This window comes from Siphateles boraxobius, unplaced genomic scaffold, assembly GCF_051911475.1.
Source record: "Siphateles boraxobius isolate OS27281-9 unplaced genomic scaffold, OSU_SipBor_1 3, whole genome shotgun sequence".
In the NCBI taxonomy this organism is placed as follows: Eukaryota; Metazoa; Chordata; class Actinopteri; order Cypriniformes; family Leuciscidae; genus Siphateles; species Siphateles boraxobius.
Window position 1 is genome coordinate 6,125,512 of NW_027508919.1, and position 20,203 is coordinate 6,145,714.

At 36.8% G+C, this 20,203-nt stretch overlaps 1 protein-coding gene across 5 annotated transcripts; it reads right to left on the bottom strand.

Moving 5' to 3' along the window:
• Window positions 1-378: 378 nt before the first annotated feature.
• rnf44 (ring finger protein 44) lies at window positions 379-17,768 on the bottom strand. 5 transcript variants are annotated; one of them, XM_077247586.1, is made up of 11 exons: window positions 17,451-17,768; window positions 9,338-9,538; window positions 9,000-9,219; window positions 7,555-7,722; window positions 6,565-6,738; window positions 4,892-5,053; window positions 4,311-4,426; window positions 3,575-3,662; window positions 3,085-3,206; window positions 2,892-2,991; window positions 379-2,168 (listed from the first exon to the last, which is right to left on the bottom strand). In XM_077247586.1, the coding sequence occupies exons 2-11, from the start codon at window positions 9,442-9,444 to the stop codon at window positions 2,106-2,108; spliced, it is 1,320 nt and encodes a 439-aa protein (XP_077103701.1). In that variant the 5' UTR covers window positions 9,445-9,538; window positions 17,451-17,768; the 3' UTR covers window positions 379-2,105. The 5 variants fall into 5 exon arrangements, with proteins under 5 accessions (XP_077103701.1, XP_077103704.1, XP_077103703.1 ...); XM_077247589.1 differs by having other exon boundaries at window positions 7,603-7,722; window positions 17,451-17,589; XM_077247588.1 differs by lacking the exon at window positions 17,451-17,768 and adding an exon at window positions 14,733-15,157 and having other exon boundaries at window positions 7,603-7,722.
• Between the last annotated feature and the right edge of the window lie 2,435 nt (window positions 17,769-20,203).

Sequence of the window (20,203 nt, forward strand, 5' to 3'; positions counted from 1 at the left end):
AATTACAGAGAGGCCCTGAGTGATTTTTTTTTTTGTTATACTCAAAATATATGCCAGTGAACAGATATGTATACATAGATTAATTATCAAAAGTGTGGATTAAATTCATGACAATGGCTTTTTTTTTTAAACCTGGCACGCAAACGCAAGATACTCACATTCTCATGAGAGTCCCTTTACCCGAGAAAGCCAGTGTCTCTACTGAGTTACAATGACTATTCAGTGGACAAACGACTCAGGAATACATATATACATATATATATATATACATATATATATATATATATATATATACATTTAAAAGTCCTACAATTAAAGTACTTAGGGAAAAAAAGAATACCCAAATAGTTCATAGTTTTCACCCGAACAACGTTCAGGTTTGTTTTTGGAATCGAGTGAACCACAAGTTGAGCGTTTTACAGTGCATCTTTTTTTTCTTTAAACGACCCTAACGCTCCGTCTCTGCCGTTTCGAATCACGCCTGGGATCTTCGTGGAACGACTACAGTCAACTGGCACACAGGAGAGGGCGTAGCTAGAAATACAGAGGGTTTCAACATTCTTTTGTCTTAAAAACAAGACGATAATTTGCAACCTTTCACACCAAGGCTATGCATACAATGTTTTTTTTTCTTTCACATCATTTGACACTGTGAACATGGCCTGAGACCTGACAACGGGAGGCAAACTAAAACGCGCTAAAGATGCTTTAGTATTCCGACCGAATCCTTCAAAAACACTCTCGAGAGAAGAAATAAATAACACCACTTTAAAAAAAACGTATACTTTTAAAAGAGGAACTGAAGATTAGTAACAGGTTTGTGCTTGTCAAGGTCTTGAGAAGGCAGAGCTAAAATCTTGTAGAGTATATTGATTATTTGGCTCACGAATGAGGAAAAAACAAAAGGCCTAGTCCTCCAAAATCAGGTCAAAACATTGCGTTCACCTCTCACACTCATTGCACGTATTGCTTTCCGCAAAGTCTTCCACCCTTTCCCAAAAAGTCATCCTGGAAAGGCAAATGTGACCTCCCCATGGCCTTCGTCCGACGATCCTCTTGTGGTTGAAATGCGGTGGATCTCTTCGATTCAAATATTGCTAGTCTAAAAGAACAGTCCGCGCGTGGCCCGTGAGATGTTCTCCTGGATCTAGCCGAGGAAGAGTTACACAGCTGAGTGTGAGGGAGTGGGATGAAGAGGGCCAGTCCAGAATGGATGTGGGTTGTGCAGTGCAGCCAGGTGGGAGCTGGCAGAGGCAGTGTGCTGTCCTCGTCCCTCTGTTCCCATAGGCCAGTCAGATTGGCCTTGCCAGCAAACAGCAAAAGCCAAAACCCCACAGCTTCCTCAATGTCTCTACGCCTGTGGTGAAATCCCAGCGGGAGTTTTCCCGTTGTTTCCCAGTCCTTTTTGTCTACGTTTCCCTCTTTAACCTCAGGCCTTGGAACTTTGAACCACTGAAAGTCACACCTTCACAACAGCATTCGCAGATAAAAGAGAATCGGGATTAAGATATTCAAATGATCAATACATTATTGCAAAACATAGATTATTAACAAGTCCCTCAGCCCATCATCATTTGTAGAGACATGCATCTATGATGGTCGTTCACCGGCGGAGCGGCTGCGTCTTACCGACTCGTCTGATTGCACAGTAAAACCAAAGACCACCGCCATGTTGGCCCGCTCCCGCAGTCCCTAACAATACTAAAGCACGATTTTAATCATCTGTGATCAAACAACTAGAGAATATTAAATTGTGTAAACAAATATGCCAACACAACACGTATTACAGGTTATCTTTGGAATCTGCGAAAAACAAGGGCAGGGAAATGAAAAAGAAAGATGAAAAAGAACCCCCCCCAAAAAAAAAGGTCACAATTCCAGAACTCGGAAGTTGCTATAGGCGGCAGTAGCTTTCATGAAACTCACACAATGACGCACAGCAGAGGTCAAACAGGTTCCTTACAAATTCCAAGATTGCTTATTAGAGGTGGGGTTGGGAGCGGGGTCGGGGGTAGATTTGCGTTTGGCTGAAGATCAGGTGTCCCCACTCACAGAACACACTCAAGGATTTGTGCTGCTTTCCAGTGAAGGACAAAAACCTGAACTCATTCCACATCGCGGTGAACCTCAGACGCGTCGGCTCGACAGATTGGACAGGTGCGATTGGTCTGCAAGACATGTTACGGATTAATTTCTACAAGCCAGTGATGTTTCTATACACCATTACCTGATCTATGCATCAGCTAATAACTGTGCCTGCTTAAATCAACATTTTCTAAATATTAAATATTTATATATTGATTAAAAAATATATATTTTCAACAATTATCAAATTATAATTATTTTCTTCCATTCAAAGGTTTGGGGCCAGTAGGGAAAAAATAAGAATTAATACTTTTATATTCAGCTAGGATGCATTAAAGTGATCAAAAGTGAGCAATAAGACTTTGTAAAATTTCGATTTCAAATTGCTGTTCCTTTGAACTTCCTTTAAAAATCAAAGAATCCTGGTTTGAATACAATATTAAGCAGCACAACTGTTCTCAGATTGATAACAATAATAAATGTTACCTGAGCACCAATTCATTCTGAAGCTTTGCCATCACAGGAACACATTTTTAAATATGTTAAAACAGAAAACTGTTTTAACAATTTAAACAGTTTTAAATTGTAATAATATTACCATATTTCTGATCAAATAAATGCAGCCTTGGTGAGCATGAGAGACAAAAATCACACCAACCCCAAACATCTGAACGGTTGTGTACATAAGCAATTTACAAGCCATCAGCCACTTAAAAACCTATACTCATTGACCGTTACTATTTACATCGTCTTAGCGCTTTGCGGTTAGTTAATGCAGATATTGTGCATTAAGATGTTCTTCTTACCTTTAACCACTTGTCTACACATTTCGCATGAAATTCGTGGTTGCAGGGTAATACTCGAAGTAGCTGCCTTGACTCAAAATCACTAAAGCATACAACACACCTGTAAGAAAAGTCAAAGGAACATCAATACCAAAATCACAATCAAAACTTCAAGATTATATAACAGAGGGCATATATAACAGAAAACACTTACAGAGTTTGCTCAGATTGGTGGTTTTCTAAATTGAACCTGTAGGACGGAAGTTGCTCTATATCAGCTTTCGTTAGTCCTCGAGGTTTCGCTTCTCCGAGTCTCTCAGCAAGGTTTAATAACGCCTGAGAGAAAAACCACAAGTGTTCAAAACTCTCTACACAAACTGTGATAAGATAATGATGTTATCTCTGTTCCAAAATTAGCTTTAATTCTATAACGTATCTCACTAATTCTATGAAGTTAACCTTTTCTCAACTTTGTTGCGTCACTGCACATGCCCACAGAGCCAAAAAAATAAATAAGTTGCTTGATCGTTGCAAATGAGTATGTATAAACTTTTAGAAGTTAGCGAGCTGCTTATTCAATCAGTAGACAGCGAGGTAGTTCACTAGGCCTTACATAAAAAACATCGGTGGCTTATTTCTGACAAGCCAGGTTATACAAACAGTGGGGCAACTACATCACCCACCATGTGAGGATTCTCATTTACCTCATAGTTTTCCATCTCCACATCATCTACATCCAGGTCCAGACTGATAGCAGGACCCACAGCAGTTGGAGGCACAGGTAGCATCGAGCTGTTTCATAGGTCACAAACACATTAGCATTAGCATACACTCAATGGCTTTTCTTTCACTCTAGCAAAGAAATATCACAAAGGCTTCATATAATTATAAGCAGCATTTAGGGTAACGCAATACAAGAAATGTGCATTAAGTAATCAGATTACTTTTTTGATATAACATGTAAAGTAACTCATAACTTAATAAATGTACACATTAACATTCAAATTACTTTTTAAAAAGAAAGAAATGTAAATTACTTTTCAGTTTAATTAACTTGCTCAAACATTTAAACTAGTCAGAGCCATAGTCTTGTAGGCAGCGACCCGAATTCGAGTCCCGGCTAGTGTTCCTTTGCCAATCCTGTGCCCCTCTCTCCTCCCCTATCACTTCCTGTCTCTCCTTGACTGTCTTATTCAATAAAATATAACTAAACAAAAAAACAAACCTGAATTAAAATTCTCTCTCTTCTCTATAACTTAGAGACATTCACTCTTGTGTGCAGGGAACAGACAAGATTAATGCAATATTGTAATGCCTTACTTTTACAATTAACTTTCCCCAACACTGATAATAAGCTCACAATGTCCATTATTAGAATATGAAACAATTTATATGACAAAATGTGTTTGATTTGTATTATAAATAGTGGAAGACCCTCACAGGAAGTATGGTAAGAAGCCGGGGTAGTAGGGGGGTGGAGGAGGCGGGGGAGGCAGAGGCTGCTGTAATCGGTACCTCTGTCCAGTTATACGCCTCGGCAGCATGTGCGGATATGGCTGAGGAAATAGAGACATAAGGAAAACCATTCAGATTATTATTTTTCATTTACCAACTCTTATCCAAAGCTACTTTGGCAGCATTTCTACTATATCATATGATATAAATATGAGACAAAAACTCATACAGGGACATTTTTGCCCCAATATCTTGGATTTTAGTGGCATTCTAACTGCATTCTATAGGCTCCATCACAGTGAATTGTTGCCCTGCTTCATGTTCGTCACCAATCAACTGTATGAAATGTCAGATGACTTACGTAGGTCTGGGGCAGGGCGGGTGCGTCAAATGCGTTTTTTCCCATGACTAATTAATTAAATTAATGCATTAAATCCACAGCCCTAGTTTTTGCATTATGTCATTACTTGTTTATGCAAATGCTCCTCATTTAAATCAGTATTTCATTTTTGACTTGTTTACTGTGATTTATGCTTTGTTTACATACAGAAGCAAAGACATCTCACCACTCCGTAGGGTAGCTCTTGATGGAGGGGCTCCTGGGGGAGGTACTGAAGGGGGACGGAGGGGGTCAATGCTGGTGGATGGTGGGCTGGAGGATAAGAGAATGTTCCTAACGGATGCTGGTCTCCTCGCAGATCCACTTCATTCTCCACCCTCTGCAGAGGCTGAATACACACATATAAAAGACATTGCACAACCAGAAAGAAAAAAAACATACCTGTAGCATAAGATTATGACAATTAATACCATACAAATATATGCTATTTTAGAAAGGATACATTTTGTCACACCAACATTCAGCATCGTTTTTATATCATTTATTAAGGGTACAATCCATTATGGGGGCTTATCTGTTACCAATGACTAACTGTTTTCTCTAGATTGTAATGGGTTTGCTTTACTAATTACACTGTAATCACATTACACAGTAGATTACTGTAATGCATTATACTCAACATTGGGAACAACACGGCAACCTTCAAACATGGCTCATCCAATCACATTTATAATCACATTTACTTTAACTGCAACTGTATGTTTTTATGTAACTCCCGCGTGTAACAATGTAGACATTTTTTTGCACTAAAGGCAGATTAAAAATAAGCTCATTAAAAGCAAGCTTATCTTTTAGTTTGTATTTATCAAGAAAGAAACTCAAATTATATTAATTCCATTTTTATATAAAAATTAGCACTACTACTACTCCATAAATATGTAACAAAACATTTAGTGTTGAATTACCAGCAAATATAACAGCATTACTACATTTACAGCTACAGTTATATAAAATTACTCACACCATGAAGATTTTGGAATGTAACTTATTTGAAATGCACAAAATTTCAGTTCTATTTCTCTCCTTTTCTCGGGGAGTATCCTCGTAAACACAATCAGTTATGTTGTAAACTACTGGGAAAGAAAACGAATGTGTATCATTATATTGGATCTGTGCATTTGTCTTAAGGTGAAAGCAGTCTAATATGGTCGCAGATGTTTGTGTCACCAATTTAAATCAAACAACAAAAGAGAAAATCACTTTTGTAGCTTTAAAAAGATACATTTTATTAATTAATTATATTTAATGTATACAGCGAAAACTACGGTGTTATTTCACATTTGATTATTAAATTTCTGTCCCTGAATACCGTTTGATTTAGGCCTACAAAACACTGAAAAACAAAGCACTGCTTATTTCATTTTTATCTTTGCTCTATTTATCTTATACTTGTAATTTGTTTTCTATGCAGATGCACTGCACTACCCTACAAAATCACCCCAATCATCCTAGGATTTTTAATTCTTTACAAATACAGCTATTCAGATCTGGTGAAATTGTTTTCATATTGCAATATATTGCAGAAAAACAAAATATTGTATATACCATAAAAAAATATTGTAAAACTTGTCCTGCAGGTGTTATTTACTATCATTACATCTACCACATACTGTTACTATTACATATAGCTTTATATCAACCAACGGCCACCCTGCTGTCCAAGATATATGCATTCAAAAAATACATATCGTTCGATCCCTAAAAATAATGTGTCAAAATTATACTGCTATTTTAAGAATATTATACATAAACTTCTTACACTTTAATTTGGATAAAAATAACATTAATAAAGGTCTCTTAAATTTAGTAGCATTCATAGATGTTGTGATCTGCACTCACCATGCGCGGGTGCTGGGGCTGTATGGGAACAAACTGGTTGAGTGGAGGCAGATGAGGAGGCTGGTGTGGCGGCACTGGCGGACTAGGGTGAAGGATAAAATGCTCACTGGAGATCATTGGTGGAAATGCCTGATAGGACACTGGCAGGTGCTGCATGGTGCAGGCCTGAATGAGCTGCAGACAGACAGACAGAGAAATACCAGACAACAAAAGGGTCACTCACACCATAGATACACTCATGAAGAAAGTGAGGATGGGCAATTAATTACTGCATTGCTGTATTCAACATGCTAACATACTCTGGACTAAAGCATATCTAACACTTTCCCTACTCTGTACTATTTAGAAATCCACTAAACCATTTCAAAAGCATTAGGGTTAATGATGGGGGAAAACTTCGAAAATAATATATAAGCCTATAGTTTTTTAGTTTATATAATTTCATTAAGCATACATAATGTAAAGAGGACTGAAAAACAACTGTCCTCTGCACAATATAAGAGACTTTCAACTGTACATCACTATAGTCCCATTAAAAGTAGTACAGCGGTGGGTATGTTGACACAAATGCAATGACTTGAGAAGATGGTAAAATTAGCAGAAAGTACACCTTTGTCATTAAAGATCAAAGACCCCAAAGACATTTGCAGTGACAATGCAAACAAAAGTTTTTGTTTTTTTTGCAAAAGTTTTTGATGCAAAAGTAGTTGCATCATAAAAAAGTCATTAATCATTCTAGAGACACAGGAAAAGCCTACAGGAAAATCAAAACGTGAAATGTAGCTTTATACCAATGTCTAATGTGTAAGCATGAGTGGGACATACAGAACAACACTCATAATCGAATATCTTTGGCTAACAGGACAGCTGGGCATAATGGCTGCCTGGGACACACATACATCGGCTAAAGTAAAGCTGGAGCGATGGGACATGTTAGGTGTGCTCTACACAAACTTCACTGACATTCCAGCTCTTCCTTTTCAAACTCACTGGAGGAGGAAGGCAGCAGAGCAGAGAGAGCTGTCCGCTGAACATTACCGAGCATGCTGGGAGCTGCTGAGCATTGCAGGCTGGGATAGGTTGCCCGGTGTGGATGGGAAAACCGTGGGTCGTCACCGTGGTAACTGTGTAAGATATCGGAACTGATCCTTGATGCATCTTGAAGGACAACACAAAAAGTTCAGGTTACTTGTTAAAAAACAACCACTATCTCTTATTATCACAGTAATCATCTGATATCAGCAATATCACAGCAATCTGATTGATTTCACATCAGAGTCAGAGTAAATGCACTTCCAAGGCTTGAATTAAACCAGGATTAGACCTTAGTTCAATTAGGATTCTAGAATGGGGATTTTATAAACGTGCCTTAAACATTACAGGTGTGAATCTTGAAACAAAACAATGGCACCGACATATTTTTAGATAAGTCTGTGCAATGTACTTTCAGTAACAGCTCAAGAATGCATTTTAGTCTGGGACTAGGCTTAAGCCTTGTCTGTGAAACCAAGGGATAATTTTAATAATCTAATTTTTAGATAATTTTGTCTATATTAAGGATCTCAAACTACCAGTTTATCTAAAATTTGGCTCATAAATCAGTTTTCATTCCATGAATTTTGGTTTCACGTCCAACGCTCTCCCATAGTTCCCTTAAGGATTATTAAGCTGCCAAATATTTATTTGTTTTTACACTTTAAGCTGTCAAATATTTATTTGTTTTTACACTTTTATACATTTAAATTGGTATTTATTAATACTTTTTCACATTTATTTATTTTTATATTTACCGGTAAAGCCATTTTAACTCCCAATTGTAGCCTAAATAGCAACAAAAGAAATCAACCAGAAAAGTTTTCTTATGCACTGCAGTGTCCCAAAATCACTCACTCAATTCCCTTTATAGTGAACATCAAATAGTGTGTTATATATGGAATAGAGCTGCACGATTAATCGTTAAAAGATCGCAATCTCGATTCAAACACCCACACGATTTTATTCCTAAATGACAATGATTCCGCTCTGTCCTTTTTATCATTAAACCTTTGACAAGTACGATCACAGCGAACATTCAAATCTGCATTGATCCTGCCGCTGACACAGAAAGAGCAATTGTCATGTATAGTTATGGAACAGCTTCACAGTATCAATATTTCTGTTACAAACATTCAAATTATCACAGAAGTACTGGAATAAAATATATGCATATATTAACATTTTAACAGAACCTCTAGTAAAGTACATGTTATTTTGTTTAGTTGTCTATTCTGAATCATGAGGGCATTGTGAAAAAAAAACAAGATAATAGTTCTAATTTTCGAGAAGTAATCACTAGTATTTTATTCTAATGGAGAACAAAACCTGGATAGCGGCTTCCAGAAAATGCGAGCTCGAGACCCATGGTCTAAATCAATAACTGTCGTTTGAACTAATACCTGTTCGTGAAGATCCACCATGATGGAGTTCTGTTGGGGGGGCTGTGTGGCAGTATGCAGCATGCGTGGAGGTGCACTGGTGTGGCTATATTGCCTGGACTCATCTAAAGGAATCTGCTGATGCTGGGAGAAGACAGGGTGGAGGAAGTTCTCATCCTGATGTAGAGAAGTGTGCACAGCAGGTCTATCTCGCTGCCCCCACTGACGTCGTACTGGAGGACTAGGACATGAACGCACACATAACGTAAGCAGTCACTCTGCAGATGTTTTTTTTTGTAATAAAATGTACCACTCGAATGCTAATTTCATCAAACTCAATATGACACTGGCTGACCCACCTTCTCCTGAGGTGCAGAGGGGTGATGCAAGGCTCCCCGACGACCCTCCTCTGGTTTAAGGGGGCTATTGATGGCCGCCTACTCACTGCTACTTCCCATGGTCGCATTTGTGACGTCGTACGAACGAGTCACACCTGCCTGGGGTGGGGAACCAGTAGTGCAAGAGGCACTTGTGTCTAACAGCTTCAGATTGTCGGAACTCTGTTTGAAACACAAGAAATAGTTTTGTGAATTGAATAATGATGTACATAACTTCTGTAGTCATATATTGTGCATTTCAACTGAAGTTAATTAAAGAGCACCTATTATGGTCGGCAAAGTTATGAAACACTCCAACTAAAGTCCACTCCGACCACGATATCCCTCATTTAAATGATTCCCGTCCAAGGTATAAGCAAATAAGAGGCAAGGCCTGAGTGAGTTGCTTTAGTAGCTTGTCGAAACTCATGGTTATAGTAATGATGGTGTGACATTTCTAAAACATGCTCGAAGCTGTTGACCAATCACAACACACTGGTCCAGCCAACTGATCAGAGCATATATTGTAGGGCTGTGCAATTAATCGAATTTTGATTTCAATTTCGGCTCCCAACGATCTCCAAAACAGTACAATCGAGTAAAAACGATTATTTTGTCATGTTATTTTCTGAATGACTCGCGCACGCGCACATCCGCCCCTCCCGAAGCCATAAACACTCTCAGCCTATACAGTCATAAACTGCAAGCACAATAAACTTCACAATTGGCTAATTTAATATAGACTGGAGTGAGACCATAGACGTCTCTCGAGCTGTCGCAATCTCTTTCTGCTCGATCACTGTAGCGCCTCAGTTCAAGCGAACGGCAGCGCGCGCGCACATGACCCGATCATCTGTTCCGCTTTACAGCACGAAACAAATCGAGAATGAATGAACTCAGTGAGCGACATTAACACTTGTCTGCTTGTCCGGGAAAAGGGGATTTTTAAGTTTAAAGTAAAAGAGAGTTTTACTTCCCCGACCGATCGAAACGCGAGATGATTTTGATCTTAACGTATACAGTCAGTGCAAAAAGAGATTGGTAATGAATAGTTTCTGGAAGCGTGCTGCCTCTCTATTTGTGAGAGAGACATTAGTGGAGAAATAAAAAAAAATGAGCCCAACAGCTCACACAAAAACTCACAGAAGAAACATACTGAGGTAGAAATGTTGAGTTTTTTAAATTTATATAATATATGATATAGTTAAGTAACGTAACATACGACTAAGGGCTGTTCTATAATATCACGATTGCAAATGTTACACTGAATTTATAGTTTTAAGTAGCCTAGTTTATATGTAGTAACTTACATTTTAGACGCAATATTGACTGGTTTAGTTGTATTTCACCGAAGAAAATAGTTACAAAAGAAAAGCATCACTAAGCGCTGTGTTTGTTACTGTATGATTTATTATTTTGAACGAATTGTTTTAATGAATGACTCGATGATTCATTTATTAAGACGGTCACTTGTCGCCACCGATTGATTTATTGTTTAAAGGCATCATTGATTTTATTTTTTATTTTATTATTTGTTTAAACATTAATCTCATAATATTTTTACAGTTGTAATTTTGCAATGTAAATTAATTGAATGGATAACAGCCCTTTTTATTAAAACCGAATTTTATCAAATGTAAGAATTTGACATAAAACATATTTGGTACGGTTTAATAAATTGTCCTTTATAAAGGTAAATAACGCCCTGGTGACCCCCTACAACAAATTACTTTTTAAACATGTCACCTTTTTCACCACTTGAGTATGCAGGTCTGTTTAAAAATTCAAAAAGTACAATAAATGTTCAAATTTAGATTTTTTTAAGAATTGTTGAAAGGTGTCTTTTAATAAATGCAACACGTTTCCAAAGTAATGTGAAATAATCGTGTTACATAATTGTGATTTCAAAACTGACCAAAATAATCGTGATTATGATTTTTTTCCATAATCGGGCACCCCTAATATATTGTGCTTTTCGGAGGGAGGGGCTTCATAAAAACAGAAGTGAACAGAGGTCTTAAAATGATTCTTAAAATGACAGCAGCCTAATAAACCTGCTGTCGTCTGTGATTAATGTTAATAAAACAACAAAAGACAAAGAAAATATCACTCATTCCTCCTGACTGAGTCACTTTTGTAACTTTAATAAGAATACATGTTGGCTATATTTAATTCACACAGTAAAGACTATGCACTGTATTTAATTCATTTAGACAATTTATGTAGCATTTCTTATTTAGTGCTTGAAAATTTACAGGCAGGTCTAATTCATTTGTTTTATTGTAGTTGTGTCCGTATGCTTGTAAGAAGTTTCTTCGTTCTTATTTTTTTGGAAACGCTTCAGTACAGTACTTACAGTGTACTTACCTAGAAAGTAGGCTACTGGGTAATATAAGGTAAGTACATGGGTTTAGGGTAGGTTCAGGGTTAGTACCTAGTTATTACCCAGTTATTACCCAGTTGTTGTAATTACTATAATAAGTACATAGTATGTACATGGGAAACAGGCCTGTAAAATGAAGTGTTACCCCTTTTTTTTACTGTTTCTTCAGTAAGCTTGAGGGTTTTTTTCTCAGGCTAGTATAATTTTTTGTGATATTGAAATTGGTGACAAAAATTATGAAATTTATATACAATCAAACATTTTATTTCAAAACCTTGTTTAAAGCAAAAATTACTATGTTGTGAAATACAGAGTAAAAAAAATTAGGCCTACTTGTATCGTGATATAAGATTTTGTTCATATCACCCACCCCTACTTACTGCTTATAGCATAGTACAATGCAATGGTGAAGAAATCAACTAACTAGTCACCACTGTTTCCCAAAACCGTATTGTACCAAATCTGTCATTCAACTATGTTGATTAATAATGTCACGCAGGTGGAGTAATAACTTATTTTAATAAATCAGTTTATGATCAAATTAATGCCAGATTTGTTTGCAATAAATTACTAATTCCATTTTTTTCTCAGTTATTTTGCTTAATTTCCTGATTCAGTCATAGGCTCCTTCTTATGTAGGCCTACTACAGCACGTACACACATGCACGCTCTTCAAAAACGGTGCTTTAAATCTGTTGACAAACTAAAAGATGTAAATTAAATTTGCATATTCAAAATGAAAGATTGAGATTGTCCTGAATGTCAGCTTGCTTATTTTGCTCAAGATAAGGATTAAGTCATTCAAACAAGAAACTATGCTTCTAACAGGTCGAAAGCTGCTGTTCCAACCACACAACTTTGCAACGCTATTTGCAAATGTTCGTTGGAACTATGGTTTCGGGAAACATTGACTCGTTGAAATATGCTGATAATGACGGAACTTGCGACCATAGTTGGCTAACAATACTTTTGGGAAGCGCACCCCAGAGTGTTACTGACAGACTGAGAAGAGAGGTGCTGTAATAACATGCCTTTCAAAATATGAGGCAAATTAGTCTTGTGATACACTTATTGTTTAGCATGCAGGGAACCCAGTTTAAGTCCCATTTTGTTCCCAGATCCTTTTGTTCAAGCCTGAATCACAAGCAAACTCAGGGAACAAACATGAAGGAGAATGACATTTGAGAACACATTTTCAGTAAAAATTATTTTCAGGTCGATAAACAACTATTGCATGGAAAACAGAAGCATTTACATACTTCAAAATTTCACCTTTCATAAAAAAAAACAGCTTACAAGCTAACAACAATTTTTGGGTTAATTATTCCTTTAAATGATACTATAATGATTCCTTTAAATGATTAATACTTAAAATGCTATATAGCGTACTGCTCTCAAAGCAAAACAGCATGAATAGCCTAGTTTTAAAATAATTAGGTCATTTTCCATTTGAAACCAAGAACAGTGAAATACTAATTGAATTAAAATATGCTTATATTTGCCTCAAAAAAGCTGTATTGTATTTTTTTATGGATTGTAACATTATTTCACAATGTCACAGTTCACAATGTCCAGTTGCCGCTCGCATCAAATTCAAGTCACTGACGTTTGCACAACCACTGGCTCTGCTCCCTTTTACCTAAACTCATTACATCAGACTTACGTGCCATCCAGAAACTTGCGCTCTGCAAGTGAATGTCGTCTTGTGGTGCCATCTCAAAGAGGCACTAAATCTCTTTCTCTGACCTTTTCCTTGACTGTTCCCTGCTGGTGGAATGATCTGCCCAACTCAGCCAGCTTCTGAGTCCGTAGCCATTTTCAAGAAACGGCTTAAGACGCATCTTTTTCGACAGCACTTGATCCAGTAATACTAACACTTTCTCTTCTATTCTATTTATAAAAATAAATAAAAAGTACTGCGTTAGATTAAATGGAGAGGGGTCATAGCACTTACACACTGTTGTCCTATTGTTAGTGTAACTGCTTCTATTGTTCTCATTTGTAAGTCACTTTAGATAAAAGCGTCTGCTAGATTAAGAAATGTAGACTAAATGTAAATGTATTTAATTATGTGTAATCTTTGAAGGAAACCAGAAGACGGTGGGATCAGAAATAATATAAAACCAGCCTTTTCAGGCAAGTAGACATCACACTTCACTAAAAGGCATCAGAATGAATAATTCAAATATTATTTACATTTCAAATAATTTGTAGCCTATTACTTTTCTCTTAACACAATCAGTTAAGTGTGCATGATTCACACAAGCAAAACTTCACAACACTACATGACAATGTTCAATGCCATGTGTAAAATAAGAAAACAAGTAACAGCAAATATTTACAAACAGTGTTTAATGGAAAGACGGGGCTGATTTGCCACAAAGAGGGGGAGCTGTAACTTCAACAACAAAAGCGTGGATGGCCATGTGCTCCCACACAGACAAAGCAGCAATAACAAAGGAGCGCCACCAAACCTCGAGTGCCTCGCTTTATCAAACATAATCATTTGAAGGGGCTTGTGGATATGATTAAAAATGGTCCGTGCTTCACATAAGGACAGTGCACATTACCCATGAATAAAACAAATAACATTGTCACCGGGGCCCAGCAGTAGATCAACAATAGCACAAAGAGTCGCAAGGCCGAAGTTTTAAGGCGCGCGCGGAGCTCGTGCAAACAGCCGCAGTTGCCCTCGTGCTTTTAAAACATGTTCTCAACACTACACGGAGTTTGTGCATTATATAAAATGAATTAAATCAATCGCATGTACTTCCCAAGCCCTAACTGCTATCACTAGCATAGCCCGAGCAGATGAAGCCCTAAACAGGAAATGCAGGGATGCACCCCTGACAAAAGAAACATGGTTTGGCTTGATCGCCACATTCAAACAGTCTGCCATGTTTGAATATGAATAGTGTTTTCGGTTTTATTTTAGCTGATACATGACAGCTTTGTGTCCAATAAACAAAGTATGATCACACCAACCGAGCTTACTTGTTTTCAATGGCGCGCGAGTTTCCGACTCGTCCACGCGCTGCTTGATGGCGACTAAAACGATGCAGTTTGTCTTGTTTGATGAATTTGCAGACTAATCCAAAAAAAATCGCCCAGGTGCACTAGCAAATAGTCATGGTTAAAATGAAGTATCGTCCGTTTCCTAGTTCACGTCCACGAGCTTGAGTTTGTTGCCGTACAGACGTTGCGCTTCAGCATAGAAAGAGAAAATACATATTCTTCCGCAGCCTAACATCCGTTAACTTATATCCAACAAACTTGTAATAGCGTGCAGTTGTTGTTCCCTTTATTATTACATCCGATGCATTCAAACTGGGTATAATCTGTGACATGGGTGCTGTTCAGTCAGTATTGTTGTGGTGGTTGTGTGCTACTGTGCTTGTATAGTCACGCCTTCTTCCTCTAAAAACTACCACGCAATAGACAGACAGCCAGTCACTTTTTAGATGCTGCTGTTTGGTCGAATTGCTCCAGCCTGATACCAGCCAAGGGTGTTTTCACACTTCCTCTTTACTAAAAACAAACGCAACCCCCTTTAAGTGTCAAAAAAAGTTAAATTGAATTAAAAAGGGACCCAGTTACATTCACACTTTCCGTGGACACTAGTTTTTGGTCCAGTTTAGAGTCCATTTTACAATTCTCATTGTGTTTTTCAAGAGAACAAGCTAACTTCAATACTGTATTTTAATATTTAGAGTTATTATTATTGAGAATAATTAGATATCATGATAGATTCATATTATAGTATAGGCTATATCGCTGGCATAATTTATTAACTTTAATGCAAAAGTGAAAATAAAGTGAACATCGAGTGTTTTTTGTTCACAATGGTTCACCTTGAAGTTATTTTGGAGCATCCATAAGTCAAAATCACTGACAAACCAAGAAACAAACCATAATCAGCTCCCAAAATGGTTTTGCAATTCGACAGATGGAGTCAGTTGATTTGTGTTGTGCAGAAGTCAAAACATTAACCATAACCATGGCAGGCAGTGCATGTTATCGGTGGTGATTTATTATGCCACTGACATTCATTCTGAGGTTGCAGGGGTAGTCCCAGATAAAGGGGATGTTGCTTGTCACAAGGGATTTGTTGCAGTGATCAAACAACAGTGATGCAACACAGTTGTGTTGTATCTTACAAATCAGTGAGACAGCATCTAATTAATCCCTTTAAAACAGTAGCCTACATTGCACAAGGTACATATAATATTAAAGCAGTTCAAACAGCATGTCAAGGAATCACACGGATGCTTTAAAATAATGTTAAATAAACATCGCCAAACAAACTATTATTGCAAGTGGAAGTCCTTTTCTCCACTCGTTGAACCATCTCATGGTTCTCTAAAATGTTTTCTTGAATTAAAACTGACCGTCTATAATACTTAACCTGTTAGGCTGCAACCCCACTTTTGAAAAATCCCCAGAAATGGCCCCAGAAATAAAAAAAATCAAGAAAAAATTTAAATGGAATTCATAGTTTCTATAGGAATGTTTGGAATATTTCACTAAATCACTGCAACATAATACAAGCAATATTAGGCCTGTATTTTCATTATCATTTATATTAATACAATAATATAATTTATGTGGCAAAAATATAATAAAATAGTAATTTATCTGGCAAAAAATGTAAGTGTTTAAAATTTCTTTTAAAAATGCAATATTATTTTACAATATAAACACTGATTTTATTATTATCACCATTATTATTATTATATAGGTAAAAAGAGTAAAAAAGTATAGAAATCAGAGTAGAATAGACATTTTTATATTCAGCAGTTTTCAGGTTTAAGTTGCTTTTTTGATTTTATTACATAAGTTTATTTATGATGAAGATAAAAATTACCATTGCAAAACATTTTAAGCATTGTTTTAAATTATGGTATAATAATAATAATAACACAATGTTTCTTATTAGTGTTATTATCGCTGTGTGTGTAATGTGTACTAAATGAAAAGCAGGAAAAAAAACATCATGTTGGGGAGTCTAACTGTGTTCTCTCTAACTGTTCTCATCCGTCTCTCCATCAGAGACAGTGTGACACAGCCCAGTCTGTTACATAAGCCTTGCGCCAAATGGCGAGCCGGCGGACAGAATCACATGCAAGCGTCTCAAAGCGGTCAGAGTAACATCTTGTTTATTCAATGCACTTTAAAGTTCATAAACTGACGTCAAAAATATGGACTTAAGCTGATCTACAAAATGCACCATTCAATGCATTAATGAGACTGTAGAAGAACTAGGAAGGCAAAGTGCACCATTTGTTTCGTATAATAATGTTTGAGTTTAATTCGTCTGAGCACTCATGGGTCAGAACCATTTTTGCAGCATTTTCTCTCGTGTGGCTTCACTGCAGAGAAAACGCCGCAATGTAGCTAACCTTCCTTCCTAATCTTTAACTCAAGAGAAAATAGCGAAAATAATTCCGATTCTAGTGAAACCTGCGCTGCGCGTGCACACAATCACGCACATCGGAGACAAGCGCGAGACAAGCAAACCCGCGTCCAATCCATCCGTGCACTTCCAATCCAATGTAAACATTACAGCATTACAGCAACAAAACAAGGAGGGGCTCAAGGCTTTAGGGGGACAAGATATAAAAACACGCTGATACCTATGTGCGATGCATTCAAGACCGTGAAAACCCACGGAAATCCACGCAGTCAACACGAAGACGCAGGCGCGTGCGTTACCTGATTGTTAATTTGTGAGCATCGCAATCGCTGACATTTCTCCTTGTAATTCTTCACATCTCTCCCATATTCGGTGCGGCATGATCCTCAGCTGTTTCTGTTAATGGAACATTCCGTGGATTTCACCACTGATTTGGGAAAAAGGTACAAACTGGAGCTCGCACGAAGAATAAAGGCAGAATGTGTCATTACTCTCTTCGCATCTCGCGCAAAACAACCACTCTCTGAATGCATCAGACTTTCGAGAAACCAATGCACTCGGTTGAACCCAGTATCATCCGCCGCCTATTTGCGTGCTTTTGTGACATACCCCTATGTGGGGCATTTAGAGGCCGCTTGCTTATGGCAAGCAGTTTGAGCATCATTCCTCATAAAATAAATAGCCTAGTTGTTTAAAAATAACCGTAAAAATTATATGATCACTCATGAGTCAGTCATAAGCTATAACTTATGTTTTTACATTAGCCTACTTTAGGCAATTTCAAAATTGTACAAGTTATAGGCCTACAAGAGGTAACTCGATAAGTCAGTTTTAACATATTTAAAATTTGAAATGACTTGGACAACCAAGTTTATTATTCTTAAAAATTGAAGGCAGAAACTGAACTTAAGTTTTTAAATTGAAATAGATGGATTTTCTTACAACGATATATATTGCTACTTCTATTTTATTTGTAAATAATCCAGTTGTCCAACTATAGGATCTTTTTCAGTGTCACTTACTATTCATTACTAGTACTGATTACATTCTAGTACTTCATGTATTGACAAATACTGAATTAGTCACTATTAGACTTATTCATTAACGTCACTTTTCTAGGAGATTTTATGATTGTATGTGTGAATTTCACTTTCATGTAGGTATACTGAATGAACAATCAATGCAAGTGGATGTTATATATGATATTCAATCATACCATGGATTGAAAATGTAAGAAACGAAATAGACGCTAGGGAATACATGTTCAAATGGCTTGCCACAGTTGTCTTGGTCTACCGTAAACACTGTACAAGTTTGTCCTCAGAACTCCCAATGTCAAGTCTCGGTTAACAAGATCGCAGGGCTACAGTTAGGTCATTGCATAGACTGTGCCATTATCATTCTCCACATTGAATAAAAATTAATAAAACCTCAAATCCTTGTCGAGCATCTATGACAAAAATAGACAGCTGACTGGGATAATTTTTTTTTTACTTCATAATGATGATGATGATGATGACATTACCTGTGCTCTATTTTCTTATTAAAACTGTTTGCATCATGAGGGAGGGATATGCCATCATCAATTTGATTCCTTGCATCCATTATGGAAAAACTAATCAGGGTCACATTACGTAATTGCCAGTCTATGATTAGAATGTGCTTTGCTTTGTCTCCCTCTACTAGTCAGACGAGGAACAGCAGACACTACCTGAGATGATTGACACACGATACATCAACATCATCATGTAATTCTCGCATTCTTCATAAAACAGTATGTTACAAAGTTATTGGATGTGTATTTACACAGCCTATATTATATTATAGTGAGGGTCTATCTCTTCTATAAATCATACACCATCGTATAGGCTATTGTAAAGGCTTAAGTCTAACATGTTTTCTGAGCCTGGGTTATTGTCTGTTTATTTATTTTGTGTATATTCTTAAATATTAAGGTCTAATAATAGGGTGTAAGTCCTTACTTTTCATAACTGTTGCTTAGTGAGATGGCTGCCTTGTTGTCAGCAATAAATAAGCAAAACACTTTAATGTCACGGAAAGCTATTCAATCTATTAATGATTAACTAAACAGTGTGCATGTGTATAACAGACAAACCAATTTATCGCACATACTTATTGTTATTACAATGAAAATTATGACATGATGCCTGTAAACACTATTTCTTTTCCCAGCATAATTACACAATGTGCATATCATTAAAGATTTTGTCTTAGGATGGGATGATCACTGTGGGCCTCACCTATTTCACGTAATTGTGCAAGGTCATAAACCAAAGTCTAAAATGATAAGATTATGATGGCATATTGTACTGCATACAGTAACACATGTGGCATGAACAGGTCAAATTTTACAAAATGAGGACCAGTTAACAGATGTATGAGAGTTTAATGTATTTTAATGTACTATTCTAACACACCCACATTCTTTAAAGTCAGAAATGAATAGCTGATACCTGAACGATAGACTTCAATGGCAAAAATTAGCAATTTGTTACAAATAGCAATAGTTACTAAGGTTCTCCCAAGGTTTTTTTTCTCCATTCTGTCACCTGATGGAGTTTTGGTTCCATGCCACTGTTGCCTTTTCGTCTTTCCTGCTTTTGTCGCCATTGGCTTTTGGCTTTTGGCTTTTGGCTTGCTTATTTGGGGACATTTAATTTTGTATTTAACACTACAACATTATTTTCCTGTTATCTCTGTAAAGCTGCTTTGAAACAATCTCTATTGTAAAAAGCGCTATATAAATAAAGGTGACTTGACTTGACTTGACTACTACTGGGACAGTGATTTGTTTGTTTGTTTGTTTGTTTACAGATTTATTCCTCCATGACATTCATTTTTATCACCTGTATATATTTATCTAATATTTAATCTATTTTGCTCTATTTTGACTTAATACAAAGTCATAGGCCACACAAATTTGCCACAGATAAACTATGAAAAAGAAAAATATTATCGCTTGAAAAGAATTAATAACCTGTTAAACATGAAAGAATTATGCAATCATTTAAAACGTGTCTTCGTATATCAA